The following is a 20728-nucleotide window of genomic DNA, read 5'->3' as shown; positions in this document are numbered from 1 at the left end:
AACCTAAAATATTTATTCTCTGAGCCTTCACCGAAAACGTTTGCTGACCCCTGGTCTACACAATGGAAGCTAAACAATGCGATACATGTAGACGACGCATGGTAAACAGTGCGTTGGACTAGGGAGCACATTAACGTGAAAGCTCTGTGTGATATTCAGTAACTTGCATTCTGGATGGTGCCATCTGGCCATAGTGAGCAGAACAAGGTCCGTCTATCCCCAACACTTCCCTGGACCCTCCTGATTTGAATAAGACTGAGACTTTGGACAAAATTATTTCTGTGTGTAGAACAAGGAACTGATCTCAGCCAAGTAGCTTTCTCGCCTTATCATTCATGGATTCTTTTCACAAAGCGTTCTAGTCACATTATTTCCTCGCAAGATCATTGACGTTATCCTCTTTATGACTTCAGATGGGAACAAAGTGGTGTACGGTGTGCAAATGGCCAATTTAAACCTTTAGAGAAAACTCTTTAAAAGAGATTTTGATTAAGAAACTTCCAACAGAATAATTCCAGCGGTCGGTTCTGTCAAGATGAGAGAGTAGGTCAGTGAGCTAGGAAATAGATGATTGGAAATTCACAATCTCTCCCTTCTGAAAGAGGAAAAGAATGTAGGAGCTCTCTGGCTAAGGATTTATTTAGTGCCCAGCCGACCACTGCGTGGCTCTGGGGACATCTAGTGGTTGACAAGGGCTGAGTCATGCTCACAGGGGACAAGCATGGGCTGGTGGACCTCGGGGGTACCAGAAGCGTTGAGGAGGAGGAGGAGAAGGGGGGGGGGGCTATGGGAATATCCCCCTTTAATAAAGATGGGATTAAACCAGCATACTCAGGTTCAAACACACACACACACACACACATACACACACACACACACAGCTCTTTCTGCTTTCCTTGGGCAAATTATTTTAATCTGTTATCAATTTTTTTTTTTTACATTAAAAAAAGGCCTTTTCTCCCTCTTCATTTATTCTTGGAGGTGGGAGCTTTTGGGGTGATAGATGACATATAAAAAGTCTAGCTACTGTCTATAGACTTCTGACTCTGTGCCGGGCACTGTGCTAACCACATGTGTGATGTGTGCTGAATGCTTCAGTCCTCACCGCGCCCCCTAGAGGCAAGAGCTGGGGCGATTCTGTACATGAAGAAGTCACCTCCCTTCTCAAGTCTATTTAACTGCTGCTTTTAGATGCCCAAGGTCACCAGCTGCTTATTTAAAAGTGAAGACAGTTTGATCCACAGCTTTCAACTAATTGGTTCTGGTCCCTGCTGAGAATTTGGATTTCTAACAAGTTCCTGGGTGACACTAATACTGCTGGTTAGGGACTAATTCTGAGAACCACTAGTAAAGTCCTATGAAACCAAACCACTTGCTGTCGAGTCAGTTCTGACTCATAGCGACCCTACAGGATAGAGTAGAGCTAACCCATAGGGCTTCCAAGGCTGTAAATCTTTACGGAAGTAGACTGCCACATCTTCCTCCTGCAGCGTGGCTGGTGGCTTCGAACCGCTGACCTTTTGGTTGGCAGCCAAGCGCTTTAACCACTGTACTACTAGGGCTCCGCTAGTAGAGCAGTGGCTCGCAAAACTGATTATACATAAGAATCACCTGGTGATCGCTTTAAGATTATATAGACTCTGCTTCAGTATATGTGGAGTAGAAATGCAAATTCTCAGCAGGGGTTTGAGCCAGAACAAACCGGTTCAAAGCCCTGCTTTGATCTTTACTATTTTCATAGCATGAGTTTGTGTCGCCTACCACTTGTGCTGATGCTGACTCTTTTTGTATAGAATTTTTTTTAACTACCTGCTTCAAAGAATTACGTATCTGACAGCAAAGAAATCGATTTTGCTGCTCTTATAGGTGACCTCTCTTTGAAGAGGCACACTTATTTCCTGCTAAAATTCCTGAGGACTTCTGGGGAGCCAGGGATAGGATGTGTGGTGTCCCCACGGAAGATCTTTTTCTCCCTAGGGCAGTGGTTTTCAGCCGGGGTCAAGTCTGCCCCCTGGGAGACATTTGACAGCATCTAAAAACATTTTTGATTGTCACAGCTGGGGGTAAGGGACGCTATGGGCATCGAGTGGGTGGAGAGCAGGGACACGCTCAGCACCCTGCAGCGCACAGGACAGCCCCACCCCAGAGAAGGATGCGGCCCCGAATGTCATCAATGCCGAGGGGGAGAAGGCCTCCCCTAGAGAATGCACTTGTAGTTTGGGGTCGCACAGCTCCCCTAATGGCACACACTCATCAGGAGTTTTCAGTTTGCTGGATAAACAAGGAAATGATTAAGCAAGCCCTTCAAAAGGTTTTAACCTGGTCAGACTGGAAAAGGGGCAGGCTGGTGACCCCAGCCTTCTTTTGAGGAAGGACTGAGTTTGTGTGATGATGGTCATGGCCAGAGCCTTTTGTTGTTGTTGTTGTATATTTGGAAACCCATTCTCTGCACCCCCTCCCCTCTCTTTTTCTATGGAATAATCGTGCAACTCTTTCGCCCCCTCTGACTTACCTAGTATCACTAGGGTTTCCGCAAGTAAACTTTGAAGATTGTTGGTAATTTGTACTTGTCTGGGTGGTACAGATGGTGAATTACTCAGCTGCTAACTGAAAGGTTGGAGGTTCAAATCCACCCAGAGATGAGTCGGAAGGAAGGCCTGGTGATCTGCTTCCCAAAAACCAGCCATTGCAAACGCTGCGGAGCACAGTTTCACTCTGCCACACGTGGGGTCTCCAGGAGTCAGAATCAGCCCGGCAGCAACTGGCGTAGCACTTGCACGTCTTTGTACTTGTTTGAATTTTCCCCTTTGGGCCTCGTGACTTCCACCCGCCCCACTCAATCTCTCTCCGCCTTCCTCTAGAGCTGAGCATGCAGAATTCCGAGGGTGGATCGGAGTCGCCAGCTTCCGTGGCCCTGCGTCCGTCTCCGTCGGCAGCAGCCCCAGCACCCGGGGCCCAGCCCGTGCCCGCCTCGCCGCAGGTAACAGAACAGCCCAGCCCTGCTGCCGGGTGCCTCCAGGGGAAAACCCAGGCCGCCCACATGCCGACTCACTCATTCCCGGGTTAAAAAACACTGGAATCGGTAGAGAGAGGACTCTGCATTTTTCCGAATTGACTTATCGCCCCAAGAGAGCTGCTATCAAAATAGCCAGGCCTTTGTTATTTCGGTTTCTCGTTATTTGTTAAATAAGCCACACCCAGGAAAAGATGACAGGAGCTGGAAAAGAAATGGCTCTCCTAAATCCAGCATAGTTTCTGCTTCTCTTGTGTGTGTACATGTGTGTGTCTGTGTGTGAGAGAGAGAGAGGAATATATATAACAAACCTTTTGCCATTCCAGTATTTTTTACATGTCCAGTTCAGTGACATTAACTGCATTCTTCACCTGCCACCATCACCGATATCCGTTTCCATCTGTTCTTACCTCTTCATGGAAGTTTTCTCATACCTCAGAAGTTACCCTGTCATCCTGGAATACATTATGGATAAGACAAGAAATAAGGTAGAATTCTTAGTGTTTGGTACAAAATTAGTATCTGGTTGCGCAGTGGTTAAAGCGCTCAGCTGCCAGTCAAAAGGTTGGAGGTTCGAACCCACCAGCCGTTCCGTGGAAGAAAGATGTGGCAGTCTGCTTCCGTAAAGATCACAGCCTTGGAGACCTTATGGGGCAGTTCTACTCTGTCCTACAGGGTCACTATGAGTCGGAATTGACTTGACAGCAACGGGTCTGGCTTTTGAGGTTCATTCTCTGCTTCTGACTATGTTTTGTTGTGACTCATGGCAGAAACCCGGAAGGAGAGAGAGCCCGAATATGAAGATTCTCTATCTGCAAATTTTAAAGAACATACTCGTCCTAATGCCAGATTCAGTTTTGCACCCCAAATCACCCACTGCCATCGTTTCCAAGGACCAGCTAGTGGATTCGAACTGCCGACCTTTGGGTTAGCAGCTGAACTCTTAACCACTGCGCTACCAGCAACAATCTGAAAATTAGGAGCACGGCGAAAAGAAATCATGAAGGAGAAAAATATAGTTCAGCAAAAGCAAAAAGGCAGACATAGAAACAGTTTAGGTTTAGGTCTCTGGGTGGACAAAAGGTTTGCACTTGACTGCTAACCTAAAGAAGGAGCCCTGGAGGTGCAGTGGTTACAGCACTCAGCTAGGAAGCCCTTTGCAGTTCCAGTCTCTCCTATAGGGTTGGTACGAGTCAGAATCAACTCGAGGGTACACAACAACACCTAACCTAAAGGTTGGTGGTTCAAACCCCCCCAGCGGCACTGTGGAAGAAAGGCCTGGCGATCTGCTTCTGTAAAGTCTACAGCCAAGAAAACCCTGTGGAGCAGTTTTACTCTGTAACACGTGGGGTCACCATGAGGCCAAATTGACTTGATGGCAACAGGTTAGAAACAGTTTACTCAATTTAGAATGTGCAGTTCTACAACTTCAGCTTTTATTTCTGTCAGATATGGCAGTGGAGGCGGGGGGAGTCTTGGAGGATCATCTGGGGGCGCCAAGAATGAATGACCAGACCCCATCTTCCTGCCGCAAGTCCTGGCCTTCCTGAACTTGTCTGAGCCAGCCCTCCTGCCTGCTGCTCCCTGGGTCCTTCTCCCAAGCCCCTCTCGCAGGCAGCTCCTGGGTAGGGTCCATGTCCCTCTCCAGCAGCCACAGCAGGACAGGTCCCAATGTCTCTGCCGAGGCCATCGCATCCACCCAGGATCTCACTTGGCAGTCCCTCGCAGGGCCCTTCCAGGCTTCCATCCCCGCTACAGATGCTTCCAGCTCCCACCCTCCCTGGCAGCCTCCTCGGCGGCCCTTCCTCTCCTTCCAGTGAGTGTGAAGAACTGGATTTTAGAAATTATTTGAATCTAATTAAATGTAAACACCCCCGTGGCTACACACCTAGTAGCCCCCGTATTGGAAACAAATACAAATATTGTATACAGATACCTCATAAAGTACCACGTACAAATGTGAACCCTTTGTCTTCCTGTTTGTCTATCTACCTATTATGTATGTATTGATCTATTTAGTTTTAACTGAGGCAAAACTCATGCCAAATTCACCCTTTTAAAGTGAACAGTTCAGCGACATTCAGTACGTTCGCCAAGCTGTACAATCATCACCACTGTCTAGCTCCAGAACATTCTCTTCACCTCGAAAGGAAAAGCCCGTTAAGTAATGACTCCCCGCCCTCCTCTCCCCCAGCCCCTGGCAACCACTAATCTGCTTTCTGCCTCCGTGGATTTGCCTAGCGTAGTATTTCTTATAAGTGAGATCATACAATATTAGTCCTTGTGTGTCTGGCTTCTCTCGCTCAGCAGAATGTTTTCAAGGTCCATCTGTGTCATAGCAGGTATCCCAACTTCATTCCTTTTTATGGCTGAGTAATATTCCATTGTGTTGATGGGCCCCATATTGTTATTCATTCATCCTATTTCTTTTTGTACCGTTTGTGTCCTTTTTATCTCTGGTTGTGGCTCACGGAGGGCTGGACCCCGTTGGAGTCTCTTAGTGCCCAGTGCCCCCCTCAGCTAGTGGGTAGATGCCGGTTTGCTGATGTCATTAATACTGTCTTTGAGTTTTAATTAATCACATTTCTTGAATGCTAGAGGGCAGTGTGGGGGTGCGGTGGGAGTGGGGGTTTGAGAACTCCGAGTTGTTTAGAAAACGAAGCATTGCAGAGTCACCACTGTTGTGTGCTGTCGAGTTGACTCCGAGTAGAGCTGCCTCATAGGTTTTTCTAGGCTGTAATCTTTTACGGGAACAGATTGCCAGGTCTTTCCTCCCACAGAGCCACTGCTGAACTTTCAGTTAGCAGCTGAGCACTTAACCACTGTGCCACCAGGGCTCCTTAGAGCCACCACTACCAAGGACATTTAAGGACCACATTGGAAAATCATAGTCAATGGCTTCCAAAGCCCTGGCTTTCAGTAAACAAACAGCCCTTCTGCTCCCCTCTTGATTTTGGGGTACATTTTGATCCTTCACATTTTCATAGCTTTTACGGGCAATTAGTAGCCCAAGAAAAGTAACCAAGCCACCCTGTAAGGACTGACCTGTGAGACCAGAGAGCGGGGTGGGGCCAAAGAACAAGGGACTTGGACACAGAAAACCTGGATAGACTCTGGGTGCTGGGAGTCCGTATTCTGAGGCTGTCAGGTGGTGCTTAGCCACTCTGGACACATTTTCGCTCGTGTGAAAATGGGGACATGTCCTGTGTGGACTGGAAAATCTGGGGGTGCCACAGAACACTCGTTCAGGGGAAGGTGGTATGGACGACTTTCCAGATGGTTCTCACGAACCTTTCCCCCTCATGCCAGGGATACCTCGCAGACTAGAGTATCGAGAAAAAGCTACCTGGGGGTGGGCAGGGGCACACGTGCTTCTGTGTGTGTGTGTGTGTATCTGTGTGAGTCTGTGTGTATATGTGTGTGACTGTGTGTGAGTTTGTGTGTGTGAGTCTGTGTGTATGTGTGTATGAGAATCTGTGTGGGTGTGTCTGTGTGTGGTCTGTGTGTGTGTGGGTCCGTGTGTGTCTGTGTGTGGGTCCATGTGTGTGCATGAGTGTGTCTTTGTGTGAGTCCATGTATGTGTGAGTCTGTGTGTCTGTATGTGTGAGTCTGTGTATATGTTTGAGGCTGTGTGTGAGTGTGTCTTTGTGTGGGTCCATGTATGTGTGAGTCTATGAGTGTGCGCGTTAGCCTGTGTGCGTACTGTACATGAGGTGAGTGTATGTGTGCACCCTTGTGTACATCGCGTGTTGCGCATGTGTGCAGCAAGTTGCGAATGTGCGTGGGCCTGTTTGTCAGCCCCTTGACAGAACAGCAGTGGAGGAGGCAGGCAGTAGCTCTGTGTGTTTGCTGCGCGAGCTCTGACACGTGTAAACGGCCTTCTCGCCCCTTCCCTTCCAGCGGGTGTTGGTCCAGGCAGCGGGCTCGGCTCCCAAAGGGGCCCAGATGCAGCCGATTTCCCTCCCCAGGGTGCAGCAGGTGCCGCAGCAGGTAAGGACAGCTCCGCTGGCTTGGAGCTCGGAGCGCGGCTCTTGTCAGGTGCAGGCAGTGGATTCTGGCTCATAGCTACCCCCGTGATAGAGCAGAACTGCCCTGTAGGGTTGTTGTTTTTTTTTAATAATTTTTTTTTGCTGTTGTTGAGAATATACACAGCAGAACATATACCAGTCTGACAATTTCTGCGTGTACACTTCAGTGACATGGGTGTGTTCTTCAAGCCATGCAACCATTCTCACTCCCCTTTTCCGAATTGTTCTTGCCCCATTAACATAAACTCATTAAGTTTCCTCTCTCCTCTTTCCCATGGGTTTTCTTGGCTGCAGTCTTTATGGGAGCAGGTCGCCAAGTCGTTCTCCCGTGGAGCCTCTGGGTGGGTTTGAACTGCCAACCTTTCAGTTAGCAGCCAAGCACTTAACCATCATACTACCTGGTCTCCCTATGGGAAGGCAGCTAGCATTTAGCAATCCAGAATTGTTGCTTCACAGCAAATCCTTCTTTGTCCTTGCTGCTCCTTTTTGTTTGGTATCTTCAGTTTCTTGCCCTGAAGGTTCTTCCGGCAGCTAAGCAAAAAAAAAAAAATTTTATATATATATACACATATATAGTTTGCTGCAGGTAGCTTTGCCATAAGCCCAGGTCTTCCATTCATTCATAATTCGGCAAGCATTTGGTGAGAGAGCGAACGCCTAGCGGCACTAGGCGGAAGCACAGAGAGATAGGAAGGGTTTCCAGATCAGAGGAATGAGGAGCCTCCCAGAGAGACAATCCTACATGCAAGGAAGTACTCGCCCTTGGATTAGTGCTTCCCCTGAAATTAAATTACTGGAGAATAAAGCTTGAACTAACCTGCCGTGCAATAACACCGATCATGTATTTAAATATAATCGGCAGGCTCTGTCACAACCACTCCGCTCTGCCACTGGACTCTGAAAGCAGCCATGGATGATGAGTAATGAGTGGGTGTGGCCATGTGACAATAAAGCTTTATTTATAAAAATGGTGGGCCAGATTTGGCCCGAGGGCCAGAGTTTGCGGACCCCTGCTGTGTCAGATGCTGTTAAAATTAATCCAGGCTCCTGCCCCAAAGGAACCAAGAGTGAGATACAGACATGTTCAAGACCAGAGAATGGGTCTCTCTTTAAAGGGCTCCTGCCTAGATTGGTAGCGAGTTTAGAGGCGCTTCTCTGGCGACTTTATCAATGAGAACTGGGAAAATTTGTAGGGTTATGGAAAGCAAAGGCTCAGGCAATCCCAGCAGGAACCCAGGCCTTCAGGCCAGGCCCCAAGTGTTACTTCCTCACTCATCTGTCCATATGACATCATTGAGAGAGAAGAGAAGTAAGCCAATGTGTGACTCCAGAAGCTTCCCCACCCTCAGTGCCTGGGCCTGCTCTCCATCTCTCTCTCTTTACCTCGGTGTCTCTGACCTGCTGGGTGACTCTGCATGTCACCTGGCCCCCTGGGCTTTGATTTCCTCTCCTAGGAACACCACCCAACATTTCTAGAACTGTCTCTCGGCATGCTTGTTGTTCCAGGGACTTGTGCATTTTGCAAGTGTAAACCATGGCTGGGTATCCTAGCAGGTGGGCATCAGCCCTGTCCTGCATCTCCAAGTAATGGCTTTTAGGGATGGCCATGGTGAAACCTGGGCATAGTCGACACTTTGGCCCTCAAATTCCTCACTGTAAAATTAGGCTTAGAGTGCTGAGTTGAGCATCCATTAAGATTCCCTCAGCTAGGAGGACTGAGAGTCAGAAATTGGAGGAGGAAATGGAATGTGTGGCTAATTGCTTCCATGTACAACTGCCTCTTTTGCCATGAAACCAGAACTGACTGGTGTCTGGCCGCCATTACTAAAAATTTCGATCAAAGATTCTATAGAAGAATCCTGATCAAAAGGGAAGAAAATGTAGAGAACAGAATTTCAAATACTCATAGAACCCAGACTTTCTGGAGCCATTGAGGTGGATGAACCCCCAAAACTATTGATTGGAGATAATCTTTAAACTTTAAACCAAAATTATCCCCTGAGCTCTTCTTCAAACCAAATAATAATAATAATAAACCAAACCCATTGCCACTGAATTGATTCCAACTCCTAGCGACCCCATAGAACAGAGTAGAACTGACCCATACGATTTCCAAGGAGCGCCTGGTGGATTTGAACTGCCGACCTTTTGCTTAGCAGCTGTAGCGCTTAACCATTAGGCCACCAGGATTTTCAACCAAGTAATAGTTTAGCTTAATTGGTAAAGAATGTCTGCCTTGAGCATTGTGCTCTTTGAAGGAACTATCTATGTGAGATCAAATGGACAACAGCAACTCGAAGGTCAGATAGGAAGTTTGGGGGCAGTGAGTTTATGTTAATGGGGGAGGAACAATTTGGGAAAGGAGGGTGAGAATGGCTGCACAACTCAAAGAATATAATCAATGTCACTGAATTATACTTGTAGAAAGTATTGAATTGTATGTTTTGCTGTGTAAACTCTCAACAACAAAAATAAATGTGAGATTTTGAGGTTTTGTACATAGAGTGCTGGGTTTCCGCCACTAGGGCCGGCGTCCCCACGGTCATTTACTGGGGCGTTGAACTGACTTTCCCATGGTGTTGGGTGGGAGGGGGTGGGATTCTTCCCTTGCCCTCCTCTGTCCATCTCCCTACTGCCTTCACCTCTGCTCAGGCCTTCATCCCAAGTATGACTCCAGGACCCCTGTCTCTACCCGGGACGGGCTACCAGGGCCCCCCAAAGAAAGCATCGGGGGACCACATGATCCCTCTGCCCTGGCAGGGGCGGTTTGCACTCCAAGGGCCGAGTTCTATCTTTGACTCGGGCTTCCTGCCCAGCAGCATCGCCCCTTCTGCCCCCGGGGGCTGCAGGCCTTTCGCCCTGTGCGGTGTGGCCGTCAGGAGTCCATGCGGAGTGGGCAGGCCATGGGGAGCTTGTGAGCTTCAGCACCGTGAGCTGTCAGCCGGCTCTTCCTCCCCACTCCCTGGACCCACTTAGGACAGGACTGGAGCTGTCATTGTTTCTTGCCCCCAGGAAACAGATGGCAACAGGAACTCTGGCTCATTGGAAATTCTGTTAACGTTTGGGCTCCTGTGGAATGTGTAGTCTTTACTGTCTCAGCTGCTAACGGAAAAGTCAGCGGTTCAACCCCAGCAGCTCCAAGGGAGAAAGCCCTGGCCATCAGCTTCCGTAAAGATCACAGCCTAGAAAACCCTATGGGGCAGCTCACCTCCGCCCCATGGGGTCGCTGTGAGTCAGAATCGACTCAGCGACACACAACAACAGCAACACTGCCTCTCCCAGTTTCTTTCTAGAAGGGCCGACTGTGGGTGGGAAAACTATAATTTAGTGCTTATTAAACGCAGATAAAGGGCCGTAAAAGGTATTTTCAGCTTAAATGATCTGGAAGGACGCCACGAGGAACTGGCTGTCCGTGACGCAGCATGTGGTGTTGTTGCAGGTCCAGCCGGTGCACCACGTCTACCCGGCCCAGGTGCAGTACGTGGAGGGGGGCGACACCGTCTACACCAATGGAGCCATGTATGTGTTCTTGCTCCCTCTCCCCTTCCTTTACGACTCCTCCACCTCTTTCTGTTTGGGGCTGTGTTTCAGCAAATTTTTTCACCCTTATCATTTTGATGGCATCGCTGGTCATGCAAATGGGTAAAACACTCAGCTCCCAACCACAAGGTTGGAGGTTCGAGTCTGCTCAGAGGTGCCTCAGAAGAAAGGCCTGGTGATCTACTTCCAAAAAATGAGCCATTGGAAACCCTATGGAGCACAGTTCTACTCTGACACATGTGGGGTCGCCATGAGTTGGGTTCGACTGAACAGCCACTGGTACTGGTTTAGTTCTACGCAGTTTTATACCTGGGTATAGATTCGTGTAACCTGCCCCATGGTAACGATACAGAAGGGCCTGTGTCTGCAAAGGAGCTCCCACATGCGACCCCTTTTCACTTGTAGAATTTTGAGAGGATGAGTTTTTGGTTAGCCAGCCCGCGAGCCTGAGTGCTTCCAGTGAAACGTTTCGGTTGTGTTGCCTGGGAATTTCACATGCCATGATGCCATATGTCACGGGGCTCCAGTTTTCCCAGGCAGTGTGGCGGGATTCCTTTAAGACTGAGAGAAGGCACTTAAAGCGGATAGGGTTCCACAGTGCCCTCTCTTTCTGACAGACGGACAGCCTACACCTACAATCCCGAGCCCCAGATGTACGCCCCGAGCAGCGCCGCGTCCTACTTCGAGGCCCCGGGTGGTGCCCAGGTGACTGTGGCGGCCTCGTCCCCGCCGGCAGTCGCGTCCCACAGCATGGTGGGCATCGCCATGGACGTCGCAGGGACCCCCATCGTCTCCAGTGCAGGCGCCTATCTCATCCACGGGGGGCTGGAGAGCACGAGGCACTCGCTGGCCCACACGTCCAGGTCGTCGCCAGCCACGGTACGTAGGAGGCCCCGCCCAGGGGCCAGCAGGTGGCCCATGACAGACTCGCAGCAGCAGCTGGACGGCGAGTAAGAGGCAGCGGAGGAGAGAGAGGGCTGTCTGCTGTGGGTCCAGGCGGCTGTGAGCAGGAGTCCCCCCGCCTCAGACAGGCCATGTGACCCACAGCACGTCTCTCAATCTCCTTGAAACTCAGTTTCCCCCTCGGTAAGAAGAGGAGGGTAAATCACTCTTCAGAGGCTGCTGTCAATTTTGAATGTGAGTGAAGCACTCCCATTAGTGGGAGCCGCTGCTGTGGCTCTGCTGTTACCACCGTGATTGTTAACCTCTTAGAGGCGCACACTGGTCCATCTGTATATAAAAAGCTGGTCTGAGTTAAACAAGAGGAAATTCCCCTTAAGAACTATACTGACTTTTTCTCACCATGCTCCTATCCAAAGTAATGACTTACCTGCTTTAAAAAAATTCACCTGCTTTGAAAACTCTATTTTCCATGTTTGCTTTTATTTTTAAAAACAATGTAGAGTAAAATGAATTCTTTTTGGTGCACAGTCCTATGAGTTTTAGCACGTATAGATTCGTGTGACCACCACCACAATCAAGAATGAGAATTCCATCACCCAAGATTCCCTCATGGTGTTCCTTTGTAGTCATAATCTTCTCCCACCCACGACCCCTGGCAACCACCCATCTCTTCTCCATCACGATAATTTTGTCTTCTCAGAAAAGCTGTACAGTGGAATTGCACAGCATGTGACCTTTTGATATTGGCTGCTTTCACTCAGTATAGTGCCTTCACCAAGGTATTGGACGAAGCTGTAGTTCATTCGTTTTTGTTGCCAAGTAGTATTCCGTATTGCTAGTTTGTTGATCCTTTTACCAGTTGAGGGGTGTTTGGGTTGTTTCCAGTTTGGAGTTATGAATCAAACTGCTATAACCATTCACACAGAGGTTTTTGTATGGGTGTATGTTTTCCCTTCTTGGGTGAATACCTACAAGTGGGACTTCTGGCTCACACGGTAAGTGTATGTTTAACTTCATCAGAAATCACCAGTTTTCCCGCGTGGTTGTACCATCTTGCATTCCCTCCACCAATGTAGGAGAGTTCTCGCTGCTCCATTTCGTTGTTGTCAACACTTGGTATTGTCAGTGTTTTTTATTTTAGTCATTCCAATAGGTGTGTAGAGCTTCCTCCCAGTGGTTTCAAGTTGCATTTCCTTTGTAGCTAATGATGCTGAGGAGCTTTTTGTTTACTTTTTTGCCTCCCGTATATGTTCTTTGATGACGTTCAAGTCATTTGTCTGTTTCTTACCTGGGTTTTTTGTTTCTTACTGTTGAGTTTTGAGAATTCTTTATATATTCTGGATACATGTCCTCTGTCAGATATGTGATTTGCAAATATTTCCTCCAAGTGTTTAGTGTGTCTTTTTATTCTTCAGTGTCTTTTGCTGAGAAAAAAAAAAATTTATTTTCGTTGAATTCAATGTCTCACATTTCTGCTTTGGGTGGTGCTTCTGCTGTCGTGTTAAGAACTCTTTGCCTTTCCACGGGTTACGAAGATTTTATCCTGTGTTTTCTTTTCAGTGTTTTTTATTTTTATAGTTTACATTTAGATGTGTTTTACTTTGAGTTAATTTTGGCAGAAGGTATAAGGTTTAGGTCAAAGTTGATTTTTTTGCACTTGAAACAGCCCGTTGCTCCGGTATCATTTGTTGAAGACTGTCCTTTCTCCATTGGATTGCTTTTGCACTTTGGTCAAAAATCACCTGGCCCCGTGTGTGGGCCGTTTCAGGCTTTCCTCCTCCGTGTTTGGTCTCTGTGTCTCTCCTTCTGCCAGTACCGCACTGCCTTCATTACCACAGCTTCACGTTGGTGGTGGCGTTGTTGTTCGTTGCCATCGAGTCGGCTCTGAGTCATGGCACCCTTATGTAGAACAGAATGAAACGTTGCCTGTCCTGTGTCACCTTCGTGATCACTGGTGTGCCTGAGACCATTGTTGCAGTTTTTGTGTCAATCTGTCTCATCGAGGGTTTCCCTCATTTTCACTGACCCTGTGCTTTACCAAACATATGTCCTTTTCTAGCAACTGGTCTTTCCTAGTGACGTGTCCAAAGTAAGCCAGCCAAAGTCTTGCTTCTAAGGAGCATTCTGATTCTATTTCTTCTAAGACTGATTTGTTCATTCCTTTGGCAGTCCACGGTATATTCAGTATTCTGTGCCAACACCACAGTTCGAATGTATCAATTCTTCTCCTTGCCTCCTTTTTCGTTTCATTTCATATATGCACGTGAAAGCTGGATAATGAAAAAGGGAGGGAAAAAAAAACCCTAAAAATTAGAACCTTGGAAAACTTACATCTGCCACCAAAAGCTTTACCAGCTTCCCAATAGTTAATGACTTCTCTGGTGAGGTTGGTGGTGATATTAACAAATGTGATTTTTCAATGCCATTTCACGAAATATGTCAACATTTGAAAGAGCTGCAAACTCAATGAACCAATGTTTTCCAAGTGACAAATGCATGATGTTACAAAACTATCCATATAGGTAAAAGATCCATTTAAATTTCAAAAGATGGGTTTTTAAAATTTGTTATATATTTTTATGTAAAATTTTATTATAAAGAGCCCTGGTTGCTCAATGGTTAAGCACTCAACCACCAACCAAAAGTTTGGCAGTTTGAACCTACTTGCAGCTCTGTGGAAGAAAGACCTGGCAATCTGCTCCTGTTAGGATTAAAAAAAAAACTATAAAACCTTATGGGGCAGTTCTTCTTTGTCACACAGGGTCACTATGAGTTGAAATTAACTCAGCGGCACCTAATGACAACAACAAAATTCATATAACATAAAATTCACCATTTTTACCTTTTCAAAGTATGTAATTAAGTGGCTTCCAGTACATTCACGGTGTCACGCAACCATCACCACTGCCTGAGTCCAGAACGTTTCCATCATCCCCAAAAGAAAGCCCCTACCCACTAGCAGTTCCTGTCCTTTCCCCCTAGGCAACCACCAGTCTGCTTTCTGTATGTGTGGGTTTGCCACTTCTGGATATTTCATATACATGGAATCATACAACGTGTGGTCTTTTGTGACTGCTTTTTTCACTTAGCACAATGTTTTCAAAGAGGAAGACTCATTAACAACCTTACATACGCAGATGATACAACCTTGCTTGGGAAAAGTGAAGACTTGAAGCACTCACTGAGGAAGATCAAAGACCACAGCCTTCAGTATGGATTACACCTCAGCATAAAACGAAAATCCTCACAGCTGGACCAATAAGCAACATCATGATAAATGGAGAAAAGACTGAAGCTGTCAAGGATTTTATTGTACTTGGATCCACAATCAACACCCATGGAAGCAGCAGTCAAGAAATTGAAGGACGTATTGCATTGGGCAAATCTGCTGCAAAAGACCTCCTTTAAAGTATTAAAAGATGTCACTTTGAGGACTCAGGTACAACTGGCCCAAGCCATGGTATTTTCAGTCATCTCATATGTGTGCAAAAGCTGGACAATAAGTAAGGAAAACTGAAGAAGAATTGATGCCTTTGAATTATAGTGTTGGTGAAGAATGCCGAATATATCATGGACTGCCAGAACAATGAACAAATCTGTTTGGGAAGAAGTACAGCCAGAATGCTCCTTAGAAACAAGGACAGAGAGACTTCCTCTCATGTACCCCGGACATATTATCAGGAGGGACCAGTCCCTGGAGAAGGACAGCATGCTTGGTAAAGTAGAGGGTCAGTGAAAAAGAGGAAGACCCTCAGCAAGATGGATTGACACAGTGGCTGCAGTGATGGGCTAAGGCACAGCAATCATTGTGAGGATGGTGCAGGACAGGGCAGTGTTTCATTCTATTGCACACAGAGTTGCTATGAGTCAGAACCGACTCGACGGCACCTAACAACATGCGTGTTGTAGCACGTCCCAGTACTTTGTTCTTGTTTATGACCAAACAATATTGTATGCTTATCCATTCACCAGTTGATGGATACTTGCCCTCTTAACAATATTAAATCTTCCAGTCCATGAACATGGGATGCCTTTCCGTTTATTTAGTTCTTTAATTTCTTTCAACAGTGTTTTGTAGTTTCAGTGTACACATCTTGCACCTTCTTGTTAAATTTATTCCTAAGTATTTTATTCTTTTGGACGCTATTGTAAATGGAATTTTTTTCTTAGTTTCATTTTCAGATTGTTCATTGCTAGTGCATATAAATGCAACAGGCTTTTGTGTGTTGATTCTGTATCCTGCTGAATTTATTTATCACCTCTACTAGTTTTCTGTGGATTCTTTGGGATTTTCTAGATATGGGAATATGCTACCTGCAAATGTAAATAGCTTTACTTCTTCCTTTCCAAGTCAGATACCTATTACTTCTTTTTCGTGCCTAACGCCTTGGTTTGAACCTCCAGAGCAATGTTAAATAGAAGTGGCAAGAACAGAGGTTCTTGTCTGCTTCCTGACCTTAAGTAGAAAGCTTTCGGCCTTTTACCATTAAAATGTTAGCTGTGGGTTTTTCATAAATGCCCATTACCAGGTTGAGTAAGTTCCCTTATATTCCTGGTTTGTCAAAGGTTTTTTGTCATGAAAGGGTGTGGGATTTTCTCAAATGCTTTTTCTACATCAACTGCAATGACTGGGGTTTTCTCCTTAATTCTATTAACATGTTGTATTTTTTTGGAAGTGCTAAGGAGAATTGGTGTTAATTTTTCTTTAAACATTTGATAGAATTTACCATTGAAGCCATGTGGTCCTGCACTTGGAGGGAAGTTTTGGGGTTACTGATTCAATCTCCTTATTTGTTATAGATGTATTCAAATTTTCTATACTTGTTGAGTTTGGGTATAGTATCAAAGAAGATAGTCCCAAATTATCTGAAAAGGCTATTAAAATACTGATCCTTTTCCAACTACATACAGATTTTTTTTTCATATACTTCAACTAAAACGACATATTGCAAGAGATTGAAATGCGGAAGCAGATGTGAGGAGCCAGCTGTCTTTTTCATAAGCCAAACATTAAAGAGATTTGTAAAAAATGTAAAACCATTTCCCTCTTCTAAATTTTCTTTTCTTTTGGAAAATATAGCTATTTCTCATTTAAAAATTGTAATTTATGTCAACCAGTAATGATTTTATTATTTTTTTAAATGAATATATAAATGTTTTTACTTTTTCTATTTTAATTTCTAATCTGAAATATTGATAGATTTAACTCCCGAAAGCAAGCACTTTTTGGGGAGTTCAAAAATAATTTGTAATAAAGGGCTCATTTGACCAAAAAGGTTGAGGCCCACTGTGCTGGAGAAAATGGTATTTTCTTCCCTTCCTAGTCAGCTGCGCATTAGACAAGACCACCCACAGAGTCACAGGACGGCACAAATTGTTGTTAAACGCTGGACTATTAGCGAAAAGTTTGGCAGTTCAAACCCACCTAGAGGTGCCTCGGAACACAGGCCTGGCAATCTGCTTCCGAAAGGTCACAGCCTTGAAAACCCTATACGGAGCAGTTCTACTCTGCACGCCTGGGGTCACCATGAGTCGGCATTAACTCAACAGCAACTAACGACAACGACAACCCAAGGGTAGGGTAGGCTCCAGGAAGTCCACTCACAGCTGGGCAGTCATGTTCCAGGTGGAAGGGAGTGCTTCTGAGTACCTGCCCAGACTCCTCCCTGCTTGGTGGGGACGGCCAGAGAAGTATACCTGTGGGCACTAACCTGACTGATGGCCAGGCTTCAGGTCAAAGGCCCACGACGGGTGGGGAAGGGATGCATGTATTTCTTCTCTTCAGCGTAGGGGTGGCTACTGCCCTCCCCAGCTGGCCTGTGCCCTGGGCTGACAGGTGGGGAAGGTCCCCTGACCCCTGACCCTTCCCGGCACCTGTCTGCACTTCCTCCACTTGAAGGGACAGTGAGGCTCATCTTCCAGGTTCCCCTCAGTGTTTCTTAGGCCGGCCCTAGCAGTCTTAGTTATCTCCACCCACCCACTACCATCGAGTTGATTCTGACTCACCACGACCCCATAGGGTTTCCAGGGCTGTAAATCTCCACGGAAGCAGGTTGTCACCTCTGTCTCCTGTGGAGCTGCTGGTGGTTTCGACCGCTGACCTTTCACTTAGCAGCCAATTGCTTTAACCACTGCACCACCAGGGCTCCTTGCTCAGTTACTTAAAAAACCCACCACTACATAAAAGTGCTGCTGAAATACAAACACCACTAGCTGGTTGCCTTAAAGAATACAAATTTATATCCTCTCAGTTCCGGAGGCTAGGAGTCTAAATTCAGGGCGTGGCTCTGGGGGGAGGTCCTTCCTTGTCAACTTAGGCTTCCAGTTGCTGCGGCAACCCTTGGCGTTTCTGGGCCTGTAAAGTCGCCTGCCTCCCTTGTTGTCAGATAGAGTCTGTCTTCCGCCTTGTGTATCTTTGTGTCTGCGCTGCTCTTTATATGAAACTCAGAAGTTTCATTGGGTGACACAAATAGTTAAGTGCTCAACTACTAGCCAAAAGGTTGGCAGCTCCAACCCACCCGGAGGCGCCTCTGCTTCCTAAAAGTAACAACTTTATAAACCTTATGCAGCAGTTCCACACTGCACACCTGGGGTCACCATGAGTCAGAATTGACTTGACGGCCACTAACAACAACGGCCATACTGGCGTGGTCCCAACTGATTGATCATATTACCTTAGATTGACTTATGGAAGGCCATTACATTGCATCGCGTTACATCACGTTACATCCACAGGCACCGGGGCTGGGACTCCAACACAATTCCGTCCCTAAAACCAGGCTTCCAGTAGATCTGTCATAAAAGTGACACCCACATCCCCTTTAGCTTCTGGCAGGTTTAGCTAATGAGAAAAAGCAGAACAATGGTGGTACAAGAGACGACAGGAGAGCTGTAACTCACGCTTGACCTCAGCTCCAGGGAACCAGTTCAGCTGCCCGCTCTCAAATACACACTCTACCCGCTTTTCACAGAAGCAGCACTGAAGTCGTTGCCTGCCCTGGATGTTTCCGGATGTGTACTTGGCATTGGTTTCCTTCGCTGTCATGGTGCAGACGCAGCAGATTGCAAGTGTCCGTTCTTGACAGACAGTCCAGGTCACACCTGAGATGTGCGCACGTGGCGTAGAGAGACTCAGTTTAAGGAGCTGCTCACATGGTTGGGGGCTGGCGAGGACGAACCGCGGGGCCAGGGCTTTGCCGACACCATGGGTTGCCCAGGAAGTAAATGTTGGCCAACTGCCCTCGGAGGAGTCCCTGGTGGTGCAAATGGTTGGGCATTCAGCTGCTAGCTGCAAGGTCGGCTGTTCAAATCCCCACAGGGGTGTCTCGATCTACTTCCAAAAACCCTATGGAGCACACACAGTTCTACTTTGACATGCATTGGAACTGACTAGACAGCAAAGGGTTTGTTTTTTGGTTTGGACTGTACTTGGTGCCAGCCATCTGATTCTCTCTAGCAGCTGATAACCGGGTCTGGGGGTATATCTTGGAGCCCTGGTGGCGCAGTGGTTAAGACCTCGGCTGCTAACCAGGAGGTCGGCGGTCTGAATCCACCAGCCGCTCCTTGGAAGCCCTGTGGGGCAGCTCTACTCTGTCCTGCAGGGTTGCTGTGAGTCAGAATCGACTCCACAGCAACGAGTTTGGCTTGGGTTTTTGGGGGGGTATATATTTTTTTTATATCTTAGTTTCCTAGGGCTGCTGTAATGAAATACCACAAAGCGGGTGGCTTTAAAGAACAAATGTATTGTCTGAAGTCTAGAAGTCCGAACTGAGGGCGCCAGCAGGCCATGCTCTCTCCCTGCCAGCTCCGGGGTGAGATCTTTCCTCGACTCTCAGCTTCTGTAGCCCCAGGCGTTTCTTGACATTCCTTGGCTTATAGACAAATCCTGACATGCTGTTTTCCCGTGTGTGTGACCATCTCCATGTCTGTTCTGCCTTTTGTAAGACCGGACTCAGGAGGGCCCAGGACTAGGACCCACCCTTGTTAACTGACAACATCTTCAAAGAAAGACCCTACTTCCAAACAAGGTCACATTCACAGGTGCAGGGGCCAGGACTTCAACACGTGTCCTTAGGAGTCACAAGTTAACCCATACCAGGAGTAGCGGCTGACTTTGCTTACACCTGAGTTTACGAAGCGACTCGGTATTGACGCGGTACGCGTGTGCACACGCATGCATGCTGTTACGATTGAATTACGAGCTCTCCCCAGATAGCTGCGTTCTGCTGCTGCTGCGTGGTGGACCCTGGGAGAGCTTGCGTGTGGTGAAGTGACATTCCTGCCACAGCTTTCACGCACGGTGACTGTGGCACATGCCCCCCCCCCCCGCCCCGCCCCGTGTCCAGCCTTGTTTGCATCTTGTAGGCGCTTTTATCAAGATTTGGATATTAATAAAAACAAATCTTGGCTGACGCTAACCATCTGATTTCCTTTTTTTCTTCTTCTTCTTCCATTTTATTTTGTTTTTTGTTCTGCACACATTTTCTGTAGCTTGAAATGGCGATTGAAAACCTCCAAAAAAATGAAGGGATTACATCACACAAAAGCAGTTTACTCAACAGCCATGTAAGTGCGTGTCTGTCTTTACGGTCTGCCCTGCGCTGCGCGTAACCCTTGTAGACGTTTCACGAACCGGTGACGCGGGGCTGGGGATGCCCCAGAGGCTCCTGTAGCTAGTGTTCCTGTGATCAGCTCTTGGGAAGAAATGGGGATTTGAGAAAAGCGTAGAGCGGCTCGTTCCTGCTAGTCTGAGCTGCGTCAGGTTTTTCTCCTTCACTTGCCTCGTGGGAGAATTGGAGGCCATTTGTCCTGAGACAGTCGGTTGTCAAATCCCTTGTCTCTGGGCAGCGTTGGAGCAGGATGGCATCGGAGGTGACTGTCGATGAGTCTTTATTCCAGGGACAGCTGAGAAGAGAAGCTGTGTCTCCCGAAGCTCCTCCCCTCTCACCTTGCCTCTCTCCCAAATGTTGGAAATTTGGCTTTGCACGTGACCGGAAACTTGTTCGGCTTTTTGAAAACAGGAGAGACCGTTGAAGTCAGAATGTTCTGCTAGCAGCTGCTTTCTGGCCTTGACACTGGAATTTGACACTCTCCTGAGAACTGAGCATCAAGGAAAAAGAAATCCCCTCTAGTCAGGCACAAGCCTAACTGAGAACCAGTCAGCCCATCGTACCAGCCCACTTTCAAAGTCAGGGGCTACTAGAGAGACAGTGATTCCAGAGGCGGAAGCCCAGCTGGAGAAAGG

General features: G+C 47.2%; 1 protein-coding gene across 4 annotated transcripts in view; it reads left to right on the top strand.

Annotated features, from left to right (window-relative positions):
- Positions 1-20728, top strand: part of RFX2 (regulatory factor X2) — a 112473-nt gene that overhangs the window by 59252 nt on the left and 32493 nt on the right. For 3 of the 4 annotated variants that reach the window (XM_049876524.1, XM_049876525.1, XM_049876528.1), the window contains exons 2-5: positions 2862-2980; positions 6914-7003; positions 10481-10560; positions 11199-11460. In XM_049876524.1, the coding sequence (XP_049732481.1) occupies positions 2870-2980; positions 6914-7003; positions 10481-10560; positions 11199-11460 (543 nt within the window). In that variant the 5' untranslated portion in view covers positions 2862-2869. The remainder of the gene's footprint in view (positions 1-2861; positions 2981-6913; positions 7004-10480; positions 10561-11198; positions 11461-20728) is intronic. The other variant, XM_049876527.1, reaches the window with a different exon arrangement.

Source organism: Elephas maximus, chromosome 3 (genome assembly GCF_024166365.1).
Source record: "Elephas maximus indicus isolate mEleMax1 chromosome 3, mEleMax1 primary haplotype, whole genome shotgun sequence".
NCBI lineage: Eukaryota > Metazoa > Chordata > Mammalia > Proboscidea > Elephantidae > Elephas > Elephas maximus.
This window is presented reverse-complemented; position numbering and strand designations above follow the sequence as displayed.